Source organism: Calliphora vicina, chromosome 1 (assembly GCF_958450345.1).
Source record: "Calliphora vicina chromosome 1, idCalVici1.1, whole genome shotgun sequence".
NCBI lineage: Eukaryota > Metazoa > Arthropoda > Insecta > Diptera > Calliphoridae > Calliphora > Calliphora vicina.
The window spans coordinates 154844499-154865818 of NC_088780.1; the positions used below are offsets into that span (position 1 = coordinate 154844499).

Consider the following 21320-nt stretch of genomic DNA (forward strand, 5'->3'; position numbering starts at 1 on the left):
TAACAATAACGCTCAGAGAATCTTTAATGTAAATATTGATAATAGAAAGAAAAAAATGTGAGGGGAATATTCTATACCAATCAGTTTTGCTCAATACAGCAAAACAAAATCATTGCATTCATTAATTCAAGTTCCAGCTATTATTTTCTTGCCTTTGAATATTTTATTTGAAATAAGGCCAATTTCTAATGAAATAAGTAGCTTAAAAAAAGATCTTACAAAGTTTCTCAAATCACCCCTATTTAATTTCGAAATTAAATATAATAAAATTTCACTTTCAAAAAGAAATAATTCTTTTATAGATATGTTTTCAAAGGCATTGCCAAATTAAACTAAAATAAACCCCAATCAATTCGGCCACAGGTAGCCCTTGGAAACGAAACAATTTGTTTGATTGTTAAAAATATACTATTATTTAAAATACAAATTTTCAAACAATTTAATTTATATAAAATAAATTTAAAAATGGAAAATAATAACAAAAAATCCTTACTAGAACGTTATGGTATTCCCATACATCATTTGGATTTCAAATATATAAGAGAATGTAAAGATGGCAAAGAAATTGAAAAAATTGTGCACATTTTGAGATCCAATGAAGAGGGCTATTATCCGGATCTGACAAAATGTGCTGAGGAGAAATTAAAGGAACTGAAACCTCAAAGTCGTCTCTTTAGAGTCGAGGAGCAAATAAAGGGACGTGAAGCTTTAAATTCTAACGAAATAAAGCCCATCTATGTAAGTTAAAACATTTTACAATTAACTGCTAATTTACAGAATCCAAATAGAATTTTCATTACAACATTTTTGTTTTAATTTTCTTTAATAGGACTGGAACAAGGATATTAAAACTACCGATAAAAAGCTACAGAATCTCGTAGAAGAAACTGAATCACTAATGCCTCCTATACGTAAAACTGGACGTATTCTACAAAAGCAAAATAATAAAGAAAAATCTAACAATACTACGAATACTAGTAAAGAATCCCAATCAACTCAAAGAATCAAATCCACTGACTATAATAAATGGGATAAATATGATGCTGAAGAGGAAATATTACGCCAGGACCTGGCAGAAGAGCGTGAACAGGAAGAAGTAGAACGTAAAAATCGTATAAATATGGATAAATTTATAAAACAGCCTTTAACAATTACCGAAATAACAGCTGAAGAGGAGTTACAACCTTTAGATAAATTGTCAAAATTATCGGAAATCGAAAAAGAAAAAATATCGGAAGAGTAAGTGGTTTTTAGAAGAATATAAAATTATACCAAATTTAATGACTTTTTGTTCTTTTGTTCAGATACCGTTTGCGTGGCAATGAGTATTTTCGCTCCAAAGAATATAACAATGCTTTAAACGAGTATTCCCGAGCCATACAGGCTTGTCCCGATAAAGCGGTAGCAGCCTATAATAATCGGGCTTTGACCTGTAGGTTTTTTAAGAGTTGAAATTAGAAGAAATGTGTGTAATTTGTGTTTCTTTTAGACTTTAAGCAACAACAATTTTTGGATGCAATAAAGGACTGTGAGCAGTGTCTTAAATTGGAGCCCACTAATTTAAAAGCCCGTTTGCGCCTGGCGGAGGCTAATTATGCCTATGGCAGGAGAAGAGAGGTAAATAAAAAATATTTAAAAATTTAGATTTAAAATGGGGTTTTAAAAGGTACTTTTATTTAAAAAGGTACTTTTATTTAAAAAGGTACTTTTATTTAAAAAGGTACTTTTATTTAAAAAGTTACTTTTATTTAAAAAGGTACTTTTATTTAAAAAGGTACTTTTATTTAAAAAGGTACTTTTATTTAAAAATGTACTTTTATTTAAAAAGGTACTTTTATTTAAAAAGGTACTTTTATTTAATAATGTACTTTTATTTTAAAAGGTACTTTTATTTTAAAAGGTACTTTTATTTTAAAAGGTACTTTAAAAGGTACTTTTATTTTAAAAGGTACTTTAAAAGGTACTTTTATTTTAAAAGGTACTTTTATTTTAAAAGGTACTTTAAAAGGTACTTTTATTTTAAAAGGTACTTTTATTTTAAAAGGTACTTTTATTTTAAAAGGTACTTTTATTTTAAAAGGTACTTTTATTTTAAAAGGTACTTTTATTTTAAAAGGTACTTTAAAAGGTACTTTTATTTTAAAAGGTACTTTAAAAGGTACTTTTATTTTAAAAGGTACTTTAAAAGGTACTTTTATTTTAAAAGGTACTTTTATTTTAAAAGGTACTTTTATTTTAAAAGGTACTTTTATTTTAAAAGGTACTTTTATTTTAAAAGGTACTTTAAAAGGTACTTTTATTTTAAAAGGTACTTTAAAAGGTGCTTTTATTTTAAAAGGTACTTTAAAAGGTACTTTTATTTTAAAAGGTACTTTTATTTTAAAAGGTACTTTTATTTAAAAAGGTACTTTTATTTAAAAAGGTACTTTTATTTAAAAAGGTACTTTTATTTAAAAAGGTACTTTTATTTTAAAAGGTACTTTTATTTTAAAAGGTACTTTAAAAGGTACTTTTATTTTAAAAGGTACTTTAAAAGGTGCTTTTATTTTAAAAGGTACTTTAAAAGGTACTTTTATTTTAAAAGGTACTTTTATTTTAAAAGGTACTTTTATTTAAAAAGGTACTTTTATTTAAAAAGGTACTTTTATTTAAAAAGGTACTTTTATTTAAAAAGGTACTTTTATTTAAAAAGGTACTTTTATTTAAAAAGGTACTTTTATTTTAAAAGGTACTTTAAAAGGTGCTTTTATTTTAAAAGGTACTTTAAAAGGTACTTTTATTTTAAAAGGTACTTTTATTTTAAAAGGTACTTTTATTTAAAAAGGTACTTTTATTTAAAAAGGTACTTTTATTTAAAAAGGTACTTTTATTTAAAAAGGTACTTTTATTTAAAAAGGTACTTTTATTTTAAAAGGTACTTTTATTTTAAAAGGTACTTTAAAAGGTACTTTTATTTTAAAAGGTACTTTAAAAGGTACTTTTATTTTAAAAGGTACTTTTATTTTAAAAGGTACTTTAAAAGGTACTTTTATTTTAAAAGGTACTTTTATTTTAAAAGGTACTTTTATTTTAAAAGGTACTTTTATTTTAAAAGGTACTTTAAAAGGTACTTTTATTTTAAAAGGTACTTTAAAAGGTACTTTTATTTTAAAAGGTACTTTAAAAGGTACTTTTATTTTAAAAGGTACTTTTATTTTAAAAGGTACTTTTATTTTAAAAGGTACTTTTATTTTAAAAGGTACTTTTATTTTAAAAGGTACTTTTATTTTAAAAGGTACTTTAAAAGGTACTTTTATTTTAAAAGGTACTTTAAAAGGTGCTTTTATTTTAAAAGGTACTTTAAAAGGTACTTTTATTTTAAAAGGTACTTTTATTTTAAAAGGTACTTTTATTTAAAAAGGTACTTTTATTTAAAAAGGTACTTTTATTTAAAAAGGTACTTTTATTTAAAAAGGTACTTTTATTTAAAAAGGTACTTTTATTTTAAAAGGTACTTTTATTTTAAAAGGTACTTTAAAAGGTACTTTTATTTTAAAAGGTACTTTAAAAGGTACTTTTATTTTAAAAGGTACTTTAAAAGGTACTTTTATTTTAAAAGGTACTTTTATTTTAAAAGGTACTTTTATTTTAAAAGGTACTTTTATTTTAAAAGGTACTTTTATTTTAAAAGGTACTTTTATTTTAAAAGGTACTTTTATTTTAAAAGGTACTTTAAAAGGTACTTTTATTTTAAAAGGTACTTTAAAAGGTACTTTTATTTTAAAAGGTACTTTTATTTTAAAAGGTTCTTTTATTTTAAAAGGTACTTTAAAAGGTACTTTTATTTTAAAAGGTACTTTTATTTTAAAAGGTACTTTTATTTTAAAAGGTACTTTTATTTTAAAAGGTACTTTTATTTTAAAAGGTACTTTTATTTTAAAAGGTACTTTTATTTTAAAAGGTACTTTTATTTTAAAAGGTACTTTTATTTTAAAAGGTACTTTTATTTTAAAAGGTACTTTTATTTTAAAAGGTACTTTTATTTTAAAAGGTACTTTTATTTTAAAAGGTACTTTTATTTTAAAAGGTACTTTTATTTTAAAAGGTACTTTTATTTTAAAAGGTACTTTTATTTTAAAAGGTACTTTTATTTTAAAAGGTACTTTTATTTTAAAAGGTACTTTTATTTTAAAAGGTACTTTTATTTTAAAAGGTACTTTTATTTTAAAAGGTACTTTTATTTTAAAAGGTACTTTTATTTTAAAAGGTACTTTTATTTTAAAAGGTACTTTTATTTTAAAAGGTACTTTTATTTTAAAAGGTACTTTTATTTTAAAAGGTACTTTTATTTTAAAAAGTACTTTTATTTTAAAAGGTACTTTTATTTTAAAAGAAAGTACGTTTTAAAAAGTACTTTTTTAAAAAAATACATTTTTAAATGATTTTATTGTACTTTAAAATTCTATTGATTTTTCTTCAACAGTCCTATCAACTTTACAACAATGTCCTCCAATTGGATCCGGGAAATTCAGTGGCTCTAAAAGCCACTAACGAATTGCGTAAGCAATACGAAGACTTGCCACCGCCAAATGCTACACGTCTGCAAATACAAGAAGAATCGTCTAAAAATAAACCAGCAATTCAAAGCGAAAATCCAAAACCGAAATCAAAACCCAAATCAATAAATTACGATCTGGCAGATTTGGTCAAACCAAATCGGTTAGTTAAAAATAAATTTATTAAAGCGGCCGAGAATTTGGGTAAAAACTTGGCAAATAACAAAGAAGACAAGAAAATGCCAGAAAAGAAAGTTGCTCCAGATGTGAATAAGCCAGAAATACGACTGCCCGGTAATTATCTAATGAATAAGGCAGTAAAAGGTAAAAAACTTATAGAAGAACTTTAAAATGGATTTTATGTTAACAGATACACATTTATAATAATAAAAATTAAAATATTTATTTAAAAATATAGTTCTATGGCTTATAATTGCATTCCGATCGAAAGTGAAATTGATTCCATATTCGGTTTTAATTCAGAGAAACTAAAATGAACATTTTATGTGGAATGAAATCACTTTTAGTTATTTAAGTGGAAGTGACAAATTTAGATGTTTTTGTGGAAAACAATAAATCCTACGGAATCAAAACCATTCCGTGCGGAATGCTTGTGACTGGCCTAATAATTATGTATAAAAATAATGTTGTTTTTTTATATCATTTCTCCGCCAAAACCTTTTGAATGTATTTACCCACTATATTAAAGGGTCTTTGCTCAAACTCGTGTTTTTGGTCTTTCGTAATTTGAATTTGGTCGCCATTGAGACGATTTATCAGTGTCACACATATATCGGCCGCCTTGACACCCACATGTTTGGTTAGAGATGCAAACATGGTTGCTTCCATTTCAATGTTGCGTATACCCTTGTCGTAACACTGTTGTATAAATGCCATTTTATCACTTTCGCTGTAATGACAACTCGCGCCATCTAAGCGGCCTTGACCTGATCGTTGAAATGTTATAATCGGATTAATAATTGTATTTATTTTAAATAGTTTTAAAATTTACCTTCATAGAAACACTCAGCACCCATTGTATTACCCAACACAACATTGTAGTTAAACGATCCATTTGAACAGTGCAAAAGATCTTGGGCCAAACAACTGTCAAAATTGGCGGGCCGCACAACTCTTTTGCCCAAAATGGCCTTTAAAAAATAAAAACAAGAATCGGTTAAGCAAGAATAACTGTAATGAAGACCTCTCTCTGGTACTTACAATTTCATGTTCATTTCTCAAATACCCATTATAAGCATCTTTGGTGATAACAACTGTGCCAGGATCCACACCAATACCACCGCTTGTTCCCACTCGTATAAATATGGGATCCTGACACTTGGCATAGTGAACCAGTTTTAACAATTCATGCAAAACCACACTCATGGTGCTCATGCCCACACCGTGGGAACAGCACAAAACAGGACCCACCTTTCACAAGATAATAATGACATGTTTTTTATTTTCAAAGTTGATTCAAATCAAAGTTGATGAAATTATAAAACAAACCTTAAAGATGGCATAACGATTACCGGCCGCACTAATGTCAATCAATTCGTCATTATTATGTTCAGGCAGTATAAGACTGCGTAAATATTTGGCCAAATCGAGCATACGATTCTTAGTGCCACCCATGCAAACAAACTGTTGGAAAAAATAGTGATTTAAAGAAATTTGAATCGAATCGAATCGGGTTTTTATAATGAATGTATTTTCTCTATGAAGTGCTGGTGAAATGAAGGGGTTTTCCGCCCAATATGTGATTTGTAAATATTTAATACCTTAACATCGCCAAATTGTGCTTGTATATCAGCTGTATTTTTCGTATCCGGTACATTTATATCAATGTGATACAAGAAATCTGATTTCATTGCATCCAAATTGCAATTTTTTAAATTTGGAAAACTAAAATAGTGATATTTTTATGATTATTTATAATATATAATAAGAATTTTGAAATTATAGACCATATTACACTTACCCTGAGTTGGACATATTTGAAATTAAATATCTGAAAAGAAAAACGATTATCAAAAAACTTTAAATTTTCAATTTACATTTGTTCGAAATTTTATTGACATTTTATAATAATTAGCAGTAAACTTTGGATTAAACCAAACTATTTATTACATTCATAGCTGTAACTTGTGAATAAAATACAAAATATAAATATTTTTTATATTATTTTAGCTTTTGTTTCCAATTATAAATATTTATTTTCCAAATTATTTATTAGTTAATTAAAGTATTTCTCTAATTTATTAATAATATTTACAGTTAAATTTATGCATATTTATATCTTTTAAAACCAAATAAATAATAAATAAAATCATTTTATATTAGTTTAATTAAATTATATTGATATTTTTTTAGAAAATAGTAAAATTTTATATATTCAAATAAAACAAAGTTGAATAAAATTTAAATTTATTTCATTTAGATACAAATAAAATCAACTAATTTCTTTGGAATATTTATTCAAACAAAACACAAAAAACTAAAATTATTCAAACAAAAAATGATTGAATAGAAATAATTCTAGTAAAACTTTAGAAATATTTTTATTTCTCACAAATTTGAAACAAATAAATTTATTTTTCCAAAAATTACAGAATAGAAATAATTCTAATAAATGTTAAAGAATATTTTTATTTCACAATAATACTGATGTAAAATGTCTTCTGATGCATTCTGAGTTGAAAAAGTTATTTTCGAAACGAATTACAAATTTTTTTCAGATTCAACTTGTTTTTTCTTAGATATTGTTTCTCTGATATCTAATATTCTATTTTTAAAAACTACTAATTAATCATTGATTATCACTAGAATATGGACACAGATTAATGGTTTCAATTTGAGGTTTATTATTAATTTAAATTGTGAAGAAGAAAATGAATTATTTTTAAAAACAGTTTTTAAAGTAACTAGTTGTTCAAAATGATCGTCTTACATGGCATTCCTCCTAAGGCTATTTAATAACCCTGCAAGTGAAATTAGACGTTCAAAATATCGTTGAATTATTTTTGAAAGTTGTTTTTGTTTATTTATAGCAAACGAAGGATCTTTTTCATAATCCTCGGAAGAAAAATCTTTATCGTCCGAGCTCATTTTCACAAACAAAAATATTTTTTTATAAAATTGTTCAAAAATTTGTTGTTAAAATATTTGATTTTATTTTCACAAATAAAATTATTCAAAGAAAATTTCTATGAATAAAAAAGTATTATAAAATTTTTTGTTGAATATTTAAATATTTTTCTTTTTTTTGGAGAAATAAAATTATTCAAAGAAAATTGCTTTGAATAAAATCTATCAACAAATTTTCGAATAAGTAAAATAATATTTTATTCATAACTAGTTGAATAAACTAAATTAATATTTCATTTTTACTATAAAAATATAATTTGAAAATAATTACATGTTTTCATATTGATTAGAATATTTTAAAATCTATTCATTATATAATAAATAAAATACAACTTATTGTTACTAAAATACAAATACTATTAGTATAATTTTATAAATGTTTATTAAAAACTTTTAAGTATAATTTATTTAATATCGTATTCTATTGAAATCAAATAATATTTAATGCTTTATATTCTAAATAGATATATATTAATTAATATCCTATTTTGAATAATATAGAATGATTTCAATATAAATTTATTTTTTTAAATGTAACTAAAATTCAAAAATAATTAAGCTTTTGGAAATATTTTGAATAAAAATATTCACAATTTACAGCTATGATTACATTATATAAGTTGTATGATTAAAAGCTTGTATCCATATTTTCCTGATGCTTGGCTTGTCGTGACGAGCATTTACTTAAATCATATGAATTCTATAATGTAATAAATAGTTTGGTTTACAATATTTTCTTCTTTTTAGAGCATTTAAATAAGAGCTTGTTTTACAAATTTTGTTATACCCTTCACCGAGAATGGCAATGGACATTTGTCATTACGTTTGTAATTTATATATTTTTCATTTTCAACCCCATAAAGTATAATATCGAAGGCCTATATTCAAAATCCTCTATCTTAAAAAACACAACTTTTCAGGAGAGCCAAAAAACTGTTTTTTTCGCGTAGTTATTAAAATTCGGTATTGAATTTCAAGAAGAAATTATTCCAAAAAAATATTTGAAAATTAATTATTTGCATTCGGATAAAAGTAATACCAAAAATGCAAGTAAAACAGCAATGAAATTCACACCATAGATGTTTTACTGAACATTTTACCATCAAAAAGTCATTTTCGTGAAAATCAAAGATAGAGGGTTTTGAATATAGGCCCTCGATATATTTCGGTTCATTATAGATAGCAGATTTGAAATATCCATATCCATCTGTATGTTCAAATAAACTTTCCCCAAATAACTTACATACATAATTCAAACGACTTTCACCCCTATCGGCAATAACATGTGAAATTTCTGTTCCCATGAAATATCCATTTCCCTCGAAGGGAAAATTGCTATCGTGATATTCCCATGAACTTTTCATTCACAGTAGTTAATTTTGTTCGCAACAAAATGTTTACAGAATTCAATATAAAAATTTCACAACATGGGGAATTTTATCACGTGAACAAAATTTATGAATGATAAATGGGAAAAGGGAACTTATTTCATGTGAAATATTGATTCGCGATAGGGGTGAATATATCCACTATAGTCTCGGTTCGGTTGCTCGCGTTTTTCATTCAAATATTTTTTGACTTAAAATTACGGAATTTTTTCAAATTTTTAGATTTTATTTTGAAACATTTGTACAATATAAATTCATACAAAGTATTGGCCATTGTTGTGCTATGACCATTTCCCAATTTTTTTTTGGCAACATATGGATTCCGTTCCAAAAGAACTGCTCATCTTTTGAGGCCAAAGTGAACCATATCCCAGAGAGAACGTTCTGCTTCGATCAAAACAAATAGTAGTCGGACGGGACACGGTCTGGACTATAAAACAGGTGATATAAAACTTCCCAATCACTTCATTTTAAATATTTGTTAACAGGTATTGAAACATGTGGCCGAGCATTGTCATGATGGAATTTACGGTTTCATGTCATTTGGTTTGGTGTCGATTCGGTTGGTTGGCCGGCCTTCACGATCTCTTACGCTTCGGGTTATCGTAATGGATCCATTTTTCATTGCAAGTAATGATTCGGTGCAAAAATAATTTTCTTTTATAGCGTTCAAACATAATTTCGTACATGAAAATCGGCTTTCATGGTCTCCCGTCTTCTATTCGTATGATACCCAATTTCCCTGATTTTGATGAAATCTGCTGCTCGCAAACGTTTTTAAATTGCTGCTTGAGTAGTTCTCATTGATTTTGCAAACACTTGTTGAGTTTGACAACAATCTTCATGGAGTAATGCCTCTCTTTCTTGGTTTTCAAACTTTTTTTGGGCGATCTTTGTTTTCCGTGTAAAAATCACCAATCACCATTTTTCAAATCGCGATATTTTTGAAATGGAGAGGGTTTCTGATGAAAAAGTCATTGATTTGGGGAACCCTTTGGAACCGTAATATATGGGGTAAATTTCATTAAAATCGAAGATTTCAAATCCGAAAATAGCTGTTTTCTGTACGTTTTGATATGGATTCTCGCTTTATGAAAAATATAGAAATTAGAAACGGTATGACCAATACCAAAATTCTCGAACGTATATGTGATATACAAATATAAGATTTGCTCTCGTTAGATATCAGATACTTTTGAAAATTTGATTTAAAGCAACTTTTTTTTTTGCTTCATCAAAATATAAATAGGGTAGCAAAAGAATTTACAAACGGAATGCTGTCATTCGAGGTGAGGAGTATAAAACTTAGATCACTTAAACAATTAATTCTTTTAAATCTCTTTAAACTCTACAACATAATCACGTTTTTTTCTTCACACTTTTAGTCTAATTTGTAATTATTTTTAGCACAATTGAAGTCTTATAAATGAACATTATTTTAGAATATTTATTATCATTTTAAAAATAAATTTAATAATTCTTTGTTATCATAAATTAGACGCGTGCTTAAAGTGCTGCCAGTTTATTTTTAGTTATTTATTTTTGTTAGTGTTGTAGGTATCTTATATATTTTGGAGATCTTTTGAATACACTCACGTTCTTGTTTGTTGTTATTAATATTATTAATTTGATTTTGTTTATTTACAAATAAAAATTATATTAAATCAATTCCTCTTGTGTTGTGTTCTTTGCGCCATAAAGACTCGTATACGACTGAACTGGGGTTTAGAATTTCGCCGCTATTTATTTATTCATTAACAATTGTGAATCTCACTGCTCTCTCAAATGTTTATTTGTGCTTGATAAATATCAGTCAAGAGAGAACTTTTAAGTTCTATATTTTCTACGTGATAAAAACGTTTTTTTTTTTTAAATAATTATACAAATTTATATGTATATTTGCAATTAAAGTATTTAGACCTTTTAATTAAACCTTCAAATGATAGTTATTTAAGCTTAAGGTCTTTTTTGTATTTTTAATTCAATATTTCTTATTTCAGGGGGTAAAAATTCAGTTGATAGAAGAGCAAGCAACTTATGATCTGAACAATATTATGACTTGTTTACCACAAAATGTTTCTTCTAACTTAAAGAGAATACAAAAATGTGTTATTTTTAGTTTTAAGCTTATTCTCACTATTACATTCTTAGATTTTCCTATCTTGATATTGTTCTATTTCCTAACTTAATATTTCTAGGGGGAAATCCCCCAAATTGAGTTTCTCAATTGCATATTATAAATTACATTTATATAAACAATTTACTTAAATAAACAACATCGAGTGCATGTTTTTGGATTGAAATTCAAGGACAGTGGAAAAATTAATTTTTGGAATAAATGATTTGCATACCAACATATTTATTTTTAATTTGAAATACCATTAGAGCGTGAAAGTGATTGACAGGACCCACTCTAAGGATTCTATAATTAAATATATTTTCTCTAGCATACTTCTTTTTAGAAAAATAAAAACTTATTTTATTGTTTGTATGTACATATGTATATTAGATTGACTCATGTTTAAAAAGTTTCTTTAGTAACCCCCTGAAAATTTAATTTGGAATATTTTATGATACATTTTCTCAAAAAAATATTTGTGATATTTACTTTCTCCTTTTCCTCCAAAGGAACAATGTAGTATTTTGTTATCTGAGGAATTTATCATACAGTTTTGAATTAGAAGGAGAATTCAACAATTCAATTCACATAAAACCCTGCTTCCAAGTGGGAACTCACCATTCTAAATTCTCGTCTTCTGTAAGGCATAGGCTAAGCGCTAAAACAAATTACGTTAGCTTATTGTGCCTTTTCACAAATTTTACAGGAGGTATGTCAATGCAGTTTTATTAATAATTTGGTGTGATTTATAATGGAAATAAGAATAGTTTGGAAGAAGTGGAACTTAGAACATTTTCATATCAACCATCAAAAACTATATATGTACCTCTATCTTGATTATGCCATTCCGTTTCTAATACTAAATAATAATGTAGTTACAATCATTTCCGTTTGACTGAGGTAAAAATATTGTAATCTTGAGCAAAAAAAATGGACCTAGTACGTTTTGCGATTTGCGGAAGTTGGAGAGCAAACGTAGCGTTCAACCTCTCCCTTACAGATGAATGTATGAATGTGTGTTCGTGTATTGTTCTATTTAAATTATAGCTTTTGTTTTCTCGTCAGGATTACCAGGTACTTTTCATCGCTGCCGCAAGAAAAATACCCCCAAAATCCCCAAATATTTTTTTTTCTTCAATTCTACAGAAAAATTAAACTACATTATATCGATGGATCAATAAACGATTAAATTTGGAATTATTGTATAACATTTAAGGTACCTTGAAGTCAAAATTCGTACGAATTATTAAAAGTTTCTTTTAGAATTCAATGCGTTTCAAATTGTATGTTAAATTAGTAGTGGCATCTTTTATAGCTAAATATTTAGCATAAACTGCAGAACATTCTATTGTAAATTCAAGTCGAAATCACAGAAGTACGTTTGACTTTGAATTAAACATTAACCCCCATATGCATAAACAATTTTTAAATTTATCAAAGGTTTATAAATCAAATTTCGTATGGAAATTTTGTTTTATAAACCTTTGATAAATTTAAAAATTGTTTATGAATATGGGTGTAAGAATTTATTATGTTTTGCACATAAAATCGGATAATTAGACGCCCTGGAAATATAGCAAACATCTCTATTTTCTATCCAAATAATATAAATAAAGTTTAATTGCTAATCATTTAATATATTTGACAATAAAAAAAATATTGTCAAATATACTTATCCAATATAATCCTCAAACGTAATTGTCTGTCCCCAATAGCCTTTCAAAACCCCCATATTTGGGGACAAATTCATAAGACTGGCTAGCGCGTGTCTCGCTTACAATTACTCAAATTAATGTGGCATGCATATAATAATTGATATTTATATTTTGTAAATGTTTAAATGATAAGAAAGATTTAGTTTTATAATAAATAAAATACATACCTACTTGACATTGACACTGGAAAACTGTTTGCACAAAAAAACTTGTAATAAAAGTTTTTACAGCCAGCCAATTCTTAGAATTTCAGCGATACACGTGTTGATAAAAGCTAACGATTTCCCATAATTCAAACAAGACTTTAATTTCTGTATTAAAGTGTTGCCAAACAAAAAAATACATTAAGTAATAACGGATTGACATTGAGAATATTAAAAGCGACAGACGATAAAATTAAATATAAATAACGCCTATGTCTTCATCAATTTCGAACCGAAATTGCCATTATCATACTGTTACTGAAATAACAGTAAATAACGTTACCCCTAAAATATCGTTAACTTGGCCCTAAGCACATTTTCACCTGGCTTTGTTAATCGTCCAAAATTGACAAATTTGAGACAATGTTAAACAAGTGCTATTTTATTTGTTGTGGATAGAATCATTTTTGTTTGGCAAAACATTTTAACTATTTAGATTTTTTAAATTGTATTTCAGCAATATTTAATTTTTTAAATGTTCAAATAAAAGCAGAGAACAAGCTCGAATGATCAGAACTTGTACCGGTTATGCAACGACAATCATAATCAAAAAAAATAAGATTTTTCTGTCCAGCAACGAATTGTAATTACAATTCTGACATTATGACAATATGACTAATAGGAGACCGTGTTAATACCCCAAATGCCTTTTGAGGTAGTAATTCAGGCCTTACAAATTTCCAGATTCACAGTCGGTAAATAATGATGATAGAGTCTGTCTCGAAGAGATCCTATTGATTAAATGAATTCAGAATATATAGAATTTGACGACAGAATCGAGATACAGTGCAAGCTCGGTATTCACGACTACATATAATCGCGACGGCTTAATTTTTAAAATTGCATTTTCTATAATCGCGACGATTTACGAAAAACGAGTTAAAGACAACGATTTCTCAAAAATTAGAGATTTTAAACAAATTTAAAAGTGGAGATTCAATTTGCATGAATTACAAGTTACATAAGACTTCAGTTTACCGCATTATAAGGCAAGAAAATTCATTAAAAAAGTTCGTACGTACAACCGAAAGTGGCTCTGAGAAACGTCGCACCTTAAAGAATGCTGAGTACCCAAGAATGGAAAAAATGCTTTATAAGTGGTCTGTAATACAAAAGGAAAATTTTGTTTGTTACTATTTATTTACACTGCGCTATCTTCTAGAAGTTTCATGAATAATCCAAAGGAAAAACTAGAATGTTATATTTCCACAATTGTTAATGCTGTCATATTTACACACAATGTTAATAACAGCATGTTATCAACATTTTTTTAAAAAAATGATCTGCCTTTCAATTTCTGCATTGAAAAAGGGGACTTTTCATATATAAAGTCTTTATATTTATGATAATGATGAAATTGTAAGTAGATTTAGCTATGTAAAGCTATCTAAAATACTAAATGAAAATTGAAGATATTTACCGAAAATCGAAGTTATTGTCTTAATCAGCAATATCGGTTCAATAGAGAAAATGTTATGAAGCCAAATGTTAGATTTCACCACAAAAATTGTATTTTTCACTTAATCTTTTGTTATTTTTACATAATTAGTGAACTCACAAGGTATCCTATCATTCCATATTGTCATAATATTCTAATATTTCACGACTCGGTGGATCGGCTTATACGACTCATATCTACAACAGTTATGTTTTAAATATGATATGATCAATTTTATCAAAGATTATTCCTTTCGAACGGTGACACAACCTGTTGCAACTGCTGGGATTCGGTGCAAAACTTTATTCAATGAAAACACATTTTTATTTATTTATTTTTTCCATATAAATTTTGTATGCACTTCATTTATTTATATTTTGTTGGTTGTTTAATGATTTCATTGTTGTAATTTTGTTTAATATTTCTGTATATTTTCCGAAATTTTATATATTTTCTTAAATCGAAATTATTTTTAAGTTAACATACACATAGTATATTATATTATTTATATTGTTGTATATTAAAGAACTTTCTTTGTTTAATAATTTGTTTGGGGGTAAATGATAAATATTGTTAAAGTAGTTTTTTGTTACCTTTTATTTGCATTTTAAAATATTTGAATTTATTAGATTTTTCTTCAATAACATTTAAGATTTAAGCAACATTATTTTATTTATTTGTTTGTATTATTATTATTATGTAGTTAAATAAAATATTTATACAATAGTGCAAAGGTATGTTCACATTGTTAAAATATTAAAATATTTAATATTCACTATTTTCAGCAAATGTATGTTTGATCTTACGTGAGTTCTGTAAGAGCAACTAATGTCGAACAATAGAAATAATAATGATTTTTATTAAATGATAACCATTTACTACTGAAATTACTAGCGAATGGTGGTCGTTTAGTGATGTGTTTACACAACTACAATGAGCCTCAAAAGTGAGTAAACACCAACAATTATTGGATTTTGTTTAAGATAATTAAAAACCTGAAATCTGCCCATAGATTCAAATTTCAAAGTTTCGGTTTGTTGGAGATTGAGTTGAATAATAGATTCGGTTCTAAAAAAAGATTTAATCCGGAATATAATGATTTTTATGATCTTTAAAAAATTCACTGGTGTATACTCACTTCTGAGGCTGTGTGTGTATCATTATGCTTTTGTTTTTGATTTCATAGTCAATAATTTAATGTAAATAACAATGTACCGATTTGGCTGACACCTCCTGCATTACCTTGATATAGAGAAGTAACTAGAGACTAGCGCAGGCGCGCTACTAAAAGTTTTAATATTAAAAAGGAAAAAAGCTAAAAATTTACTTTATTTACCACCCCCAAAATGGTTGACCTGGATCCCTAGAACCATAGGTCTGGACTAGCGTGAAAGTAAGGTCACACAAGTAGTTTCAAATTGGTAAATGCTACTTTCAAAATTGTGTGATAGTTACTGATTATGTAAAGCGAAAGTCTAAATTTTTGTATTAAATAAAATATTGCAGTGTTTTTCATACATATTTATCACGTTTATCAAATATGACCAGATCCTTAATATTCATTTATCAACAATTTTCTATACGAGTAAAACATTTGTTACGTTATATTTTAAATACATTAAATTATCATGATTTTTATTAACATTGTTTGTGTTTTTTTTTCTCAACTTGTACAATTTGTATAAATGTTTAACAAAATCTGCTAAATAATAAATAAGTTATTTTAATGAAAAACTTGTTTTACTACATAATTGTATATAAATATTTATGTATAATTATTTTTTATATATTTCGTTGCTTTATTTTAATGCATTTGCTTATTTGGGTTTTGTTTATTTGTTTATTAAATTTTAAAATTATAAAAAATGCATATCGGTTGTTGATAACAAACAAACAGAAAAATATAACATCAATTAAAATAAATATTAGTTTGAATAGAAAAGAAAAATATTCAAGTGCATTGAACGCTAGCTGAATGTATAATGAAAAGTTCTTAAATAACAATGAAACAAAAAAGCATTTATTTTGATATAAATACATACTTTTCATAGACTACTGTATACCATATTTGGTACTTAGAAGTAGTTCAGTAATGGCTAAATTGTAATCAAATATAAATGTGTGACAGTTAAGATTCTACGAAGAATTCTAAGCAACTTTGCCCTAGAAAACATAGGTCTAAAATGGATTTTGACCTTGAGGAAATTAAAAAATAATTAAAAAAAATAAATTCATAAAAATAATAAAATTCAAAAAATACCTGTTAACGCAAATTACAATATATGTATTTTTGAATTTCCGCAAGGTCAAAATCCATTTTAGACCTATGGTTTCTAGGGAATAGTTATATTTTCCTCCCTACGATTTTTTATTTTCATGCCATAACCACCTAAGTGACTACTGCGGCAATTTCTTCTAGGGTATCTAGAAATTGTGCTACTCAAAACAGTAAAACACTCAGTGTGAGTGTTTTTTTTTTGCACAGAGCTTAGAGAGAACTTTTAATTATCAATGTATGCAAAGCTTTTAAATTAAATTATTCACTGAAACAGGCATGGCAAAGTTGAAACAATTGTACTTATCATATGTTAAAATTTGTTTCTTAAAAGCCTCATCTACTTACTACAGTTTAAAATATGAAAAAATTTAAAAAAATTACATTTGAGAAAACCAAATTTTTCAAATATTTTCTCATGCCTTTAAACAATATATTTAGATTTGAACAAACCCACTGAACAACTTACTAAACAACTTACTTTTCAATGACTACTACATACTATCTGCATTACTTAGAAGTAGTTTGGTAATCTCTGATATATGGAACATATTTACAAAATTCGTTATAATTTCATTATAAAATTCATTAAGCCTTTGAATGATTACATTTCTGTTTAATTCAAATTCATTAAAAATATTGTTTCATCATACAATTTCTTTTTTAAAGACAATTTTTTATTGATTACTTATTTAAGTCCCTATTTGTAAATGAACTTGCCCAATAAGCACCAAAGCCCCAAAAATTCAAGCACTTGAACATTTTGTTGGAATTTGTCTTTAATTCAAATGTGATTATGTTTTAAACCGGAAAAATATTTGAAAAAATTAAATATTTTTCAAACATTGGAGAATGCTATTTAAATAAATTGTAATACAACTTTAATTCAATTGCTTGACTATGATTAAAGGCTTGATTTTCACTAGCTTTCGTGTTAAAATAATGTTTAAGTAGTGAATAGTAAATATATTAGCATTTTAAGTCATTACTTTGCAATGTAAGTATTTGCTGGCTACATTTGATATCATTTTGAGAAAATGCCGTTTTTCAAACGTTTTTGTCTTAAATTAATCTGAATTGTCTTAAATTAGTCTGAAATTGAATTTAAATTTTAAACTCAAACCTTTGTCTAGGTTTGAATCAGGTTTAAGAATCATGTTTGAATATTGTTAAATTCATCGCGTTTATTATCCTTATTTAAAATACATTTGAGTATAAGGCTTGATAACAATCTGGGTATAAAAGTATTTCTGAAATTTGAAGATAATTTAACCTTTTTGCTTAGAATTATTTTTAAAACTAATTGATGAGTATGGTATAACATGACCATATTGTTGGTAGCAAAAGTTCAAAAGAATTAATACATCTTCAAAAATTATGTTAAATTTTTTCTCTTAACCATTTCAATAAAAATTCATTAGGAATTAATTCATAGGTTTGAATTAGTACTTTAAACAAATATTGAATTGATTCCTGTTACAATTCGTTATTTATAGAATTAAGCTTTGAGAATCATGTTTAATATCAAATGTTATAGTCATATGATTTCTACAGTTTGTATTTGTGTTTGCTGGGGTTTATTATCGTTATTTGAAATACATTTGAGAATATGGTTTGAGAACAATTTTGATAATAAAAGTATTTCTGAAATTGAAGATAAGTTTACCTTTTTGTCGAGAATCCTATTATTCTCAAACCTAATTTATTTCTGGGTTTTTTTCAAAATCAAATTAAATTTTATATTTCAATGAAAATTCATTAGGAATTAATTCATAGACTTCCTTAGTACTTCAAACATATCGAATTCATTCCATTGAGAATTCAATCTTTATCGAAATAATTCTTTATTGAATCATTCTATTATATTTATTTCTATTACAAAATAAAATAAATAAAATTTATTGAATGATTCAATATTTCTTCAATTCAAATCTATTACAAATAGGAAAATCTTTTTCAATTAATGTTGTAAATAATTAAGAACAAATATAAATTGAATGGAGAAAACATTTTTCTAATCAATTTGGATTAGATTAAATTTAATGAATTTTATTACGAGTAATTAAATTATCGATTCATACAATTAATGAATTTAATTTAACTATAAACCATTAAATAAAGCTAAATAACTTGTTCTGTTGGGAATGGGATTATGCAATGAATTGATGACATTTTTCTATTCTGTTAAAATGTTAGCTCTGGTTGGTATTGTGGTTCAATTACTAAATCGTTACCGATTATTACGAATTCCGGGATTGGGAATTTAAAAATATATCCCAGAATACCGATTTGGGAATCCAATTTTTTCACTCATTTTTACTTCATTCTGAAAAACAAATTTATTTATTATCAATGTCAATTTAAACATTGCACCATTAATTGTCATATTATTATGTTTAATTGCAGTTCAAGGTTGTTTATGGTTGATAATGTTTATTGCAAAATAATAAACAAAATCTAAAAATAAATTTAATAAATTACAATATTTTAAAAGATTTTTATCATATATATTTTGTTCAATGTAAATTAGATATAACATTAAAATACAGACATTTATTTTGCAGCATTTTGTTTGTGTAAAACTATACTGATCTTGTCAAAAACAGCTGACTACAGCAAGCCCAACATATTTACTAGGGTATTCAATTAATCGGGTTTCCGGTTTAATCGGTTAATCGAACAAATAATTAATAGAGGTTTAGATTTATTCGGTTAATTTAAAATTATTCGATTAACCGAATAATTTCTATTTTAATTTTAAATTGAAAATACAACAACGAATTTTGTGTACAAAAACATAAAAGACAGCAAATAAGTTATTTGACATCATTTTTGTAAACATATCGCCTTTTTGCTGCAACAACGTCATAACTCAAAATGCCTGTTTTTTTGAACTGAGTAATACAAAATATAATCTTTCATATAGTTTTATCAGTTTTCAAAAAAGTCAATTATTTTTTGTGTGAGAGTGTTTTTTTTTTGTAAACATCAAAATTAAAATGCATGTTTTCTCGTATATTTGATAAGTAAAAATTTGGGTTAAATACAGATTAGAAAGATATTAACATCTACTGTTTATATTTCTGAAATCGCATGATTTGTTGAAAATTTATTTAAGAAATAGTAAACTGTCATAAAACACTCAAAGACGTTTTTTCGAAACGACTTTTTTGACTTATGACGATGTTATAGCAAATGAGCGTTGTGTGAGATTTTTAGGGTTTTAGTGAGATCTTCTGAAATAATCTTTTATAAAAAGAATATAATTTAAACGATTTTTATACCCTGCACCACCATAGTGGGGAGGGTATTATGCGTTTGTGCAGATGTTTGTAACGCCCAAAAATATTAGTCTAACACCCACCTTAAAATATACCGATCGACTTAGAATCACTTTCTGAGTCGATTAAACGATGTCCGTCCGTCTGGTCGGCTGGCTGGCTGGCTGTCCATGTAAACCTTGTGCGCAGAGTACAGGTCGCAATTTTGAAGATATTTCGATCAAATTTGGTACATATTATTTTTTCCGCCCAAGGACCAAGCCTATTGAAACTGGCTGAAATCGGTCCATTATTTCACCTAGCCCCCATACAAATGTCCTTCCGAAATTGGACTTTATCGGTCATAAATGTTTAATTTATAAATGTATCTCCACAAATTGCGCTCCAAATAAGTTTTATATATACAAAATTCATGTCACCAAATTTTGTTACGATCGGTCCATAATTAGTCATAGCTCCCATATAGACCCGCTTCCGAAAATCACTTTAACGTGCATAAATCGCTTAAAAATGTTGGTATACTCACAAAATTCAACATAGTAAACTTTCATATAGACACAAATCACACGACCTAATTTCATTTTGATCGGTCCATAATTGGTCATAGCCCCCATATAAGGCCCACTTCCGAAAATCACTCAAAAGTACAAATTATAGAAATTTTAAAAGAAAAATGTTTTTACTTTTTTACTTAGTGTACGACGACCATACTTTCTTACTTGTTTTCTTTAGATTTAATAAAACTTTTCTTGGAAAAAGACATGTAAATTAAATATGTCAGTAGTTATACATACTCACTAATCATGTTTATTGGATGTTCAAAAAATATCTAATTTTAATTTGAAATTAGAATTTGAATTGAAAGGGAGAAATAAATACAAACAAATTTTTTAAAGTGCAAAAAAAAGGAATTTCTGTTAATCGGTTAATCAAAACACATTAATCGGTTTATTTGTTATTTAAAAATCCGCAATTTTAAATTATTCGAACAGTTAACCGGCCAAAATTAATCGGTTAATCGATTGAATACCCTAGTATTTACTTTACGACAAGTAAGAGAGCTATATTCGCTATACTTATATATTTGTATTTCAGAAAATTCTTACAGCAATACAAAATGCAATTTCTGAAATACAAATGGAAATTTCTGAAATACAATTAGAAAATTCTGAAATACAATTAGAAAATTCTGAAATATAATTAGAAATTGCTGAAATAT

The 21320-nt window shown here is 26.3% G+C and overlaps 2 protein-coding genes across 2 annotated transcripts; one reads left to right on the forward strand and one right to left on the reverse strand.

Moving 5' to 3' along the window:
- Positions 1-352: 352 nt before the first annotated feature.
- Spag1 (Spag1 axonemal dynein assembly factor) lies at positions 353-4898 on the forward strand. Its single transcript, XM_065510471.1, has 5 exons — positions 353-738; positions 830-1239; positions 1305-1432; positions 1490-1617; positions 4463-4898. The coding sequence occupies exons 1-5, from the start codon at positions 466-468 to the stop codon at positions 4883-4885; spliced, it is 1362 nt and encodes a 453-aa protein (XP_065366543.1). The 5' UTR covers positions 353-465; the 3' UTR covers positions 4886-4898.
- On the reverse strand, positions 4878-6546 carry LOC135959334 (uridine phosphorylase 1). The gene is made up of 6 exons (XM_065510472.1): positions 6517-6546; positions 6317-6440; positions 6045-6179; positions 5757-5966; positions 5548-5686; positions 4878-5482 (listed from the first exon to the last, which is right to left on the reverse strand). The coding sequence occupies exons 1-6, from the start codon at positions 6528-6530 to the stop codon at positions 5196-5198; spliced, it is 909 nt and encodes a 302-aa protein (XP_065366544.1). The 5' UTR covers positions 6531-6546; the 3' UTR covers positions 4878-5195.
- Between the last annotated feature and the right edge of the window lie 14774 nt (positions 6547-21320).

What these genes read in the sequence shown, in the direction of transcription:
- Spag1 (XM_065510471.1), top strand. Translation starts at nt 466, where the DNA reads ATGGAAAATAATAACAAAAAATCCTTACTAGAACGTTATGGTATTCCC. An exon ending in AAAGAAAAAATATCGGAAGA is followed by an intron (nt 1,240 to 1,304) that starts GTAAGTGGTTTT and finishes TCTTTTGTTCAG; the next exon opens with ATACCGTTTGCGTGGCAATG. An exon ending in TAATAATCGGGCTTTGACCT is followed by an intron (nt 1,433 to 1,489) that starts GTAGGTTTTTTA and finishes TGTTTCTTTTAG; the next exon opens with ACTTTAAGCAACAACAATTT.
- LOC135959334 (XM_065510472.1), bottom strand. An exon ending in ATCGTTATGCCATCTTTAAG is followed by an intron (nt 5,967 to 6,044) that starts GTTTGTTTTATA and finishes ATCTTGTGAAAG; the next exon opens with GTGGGTCCTGTTTTGTGCTG. An exon ending in TGCTGAGTGTTTCTATGAAG is followed by an intron (nt 5,483 to 5,547) that starts GTAAATTTTAAA and finishes TTCAACGATCAG; the next exon opens with GTCAAGGCCGCTTAGATGGC.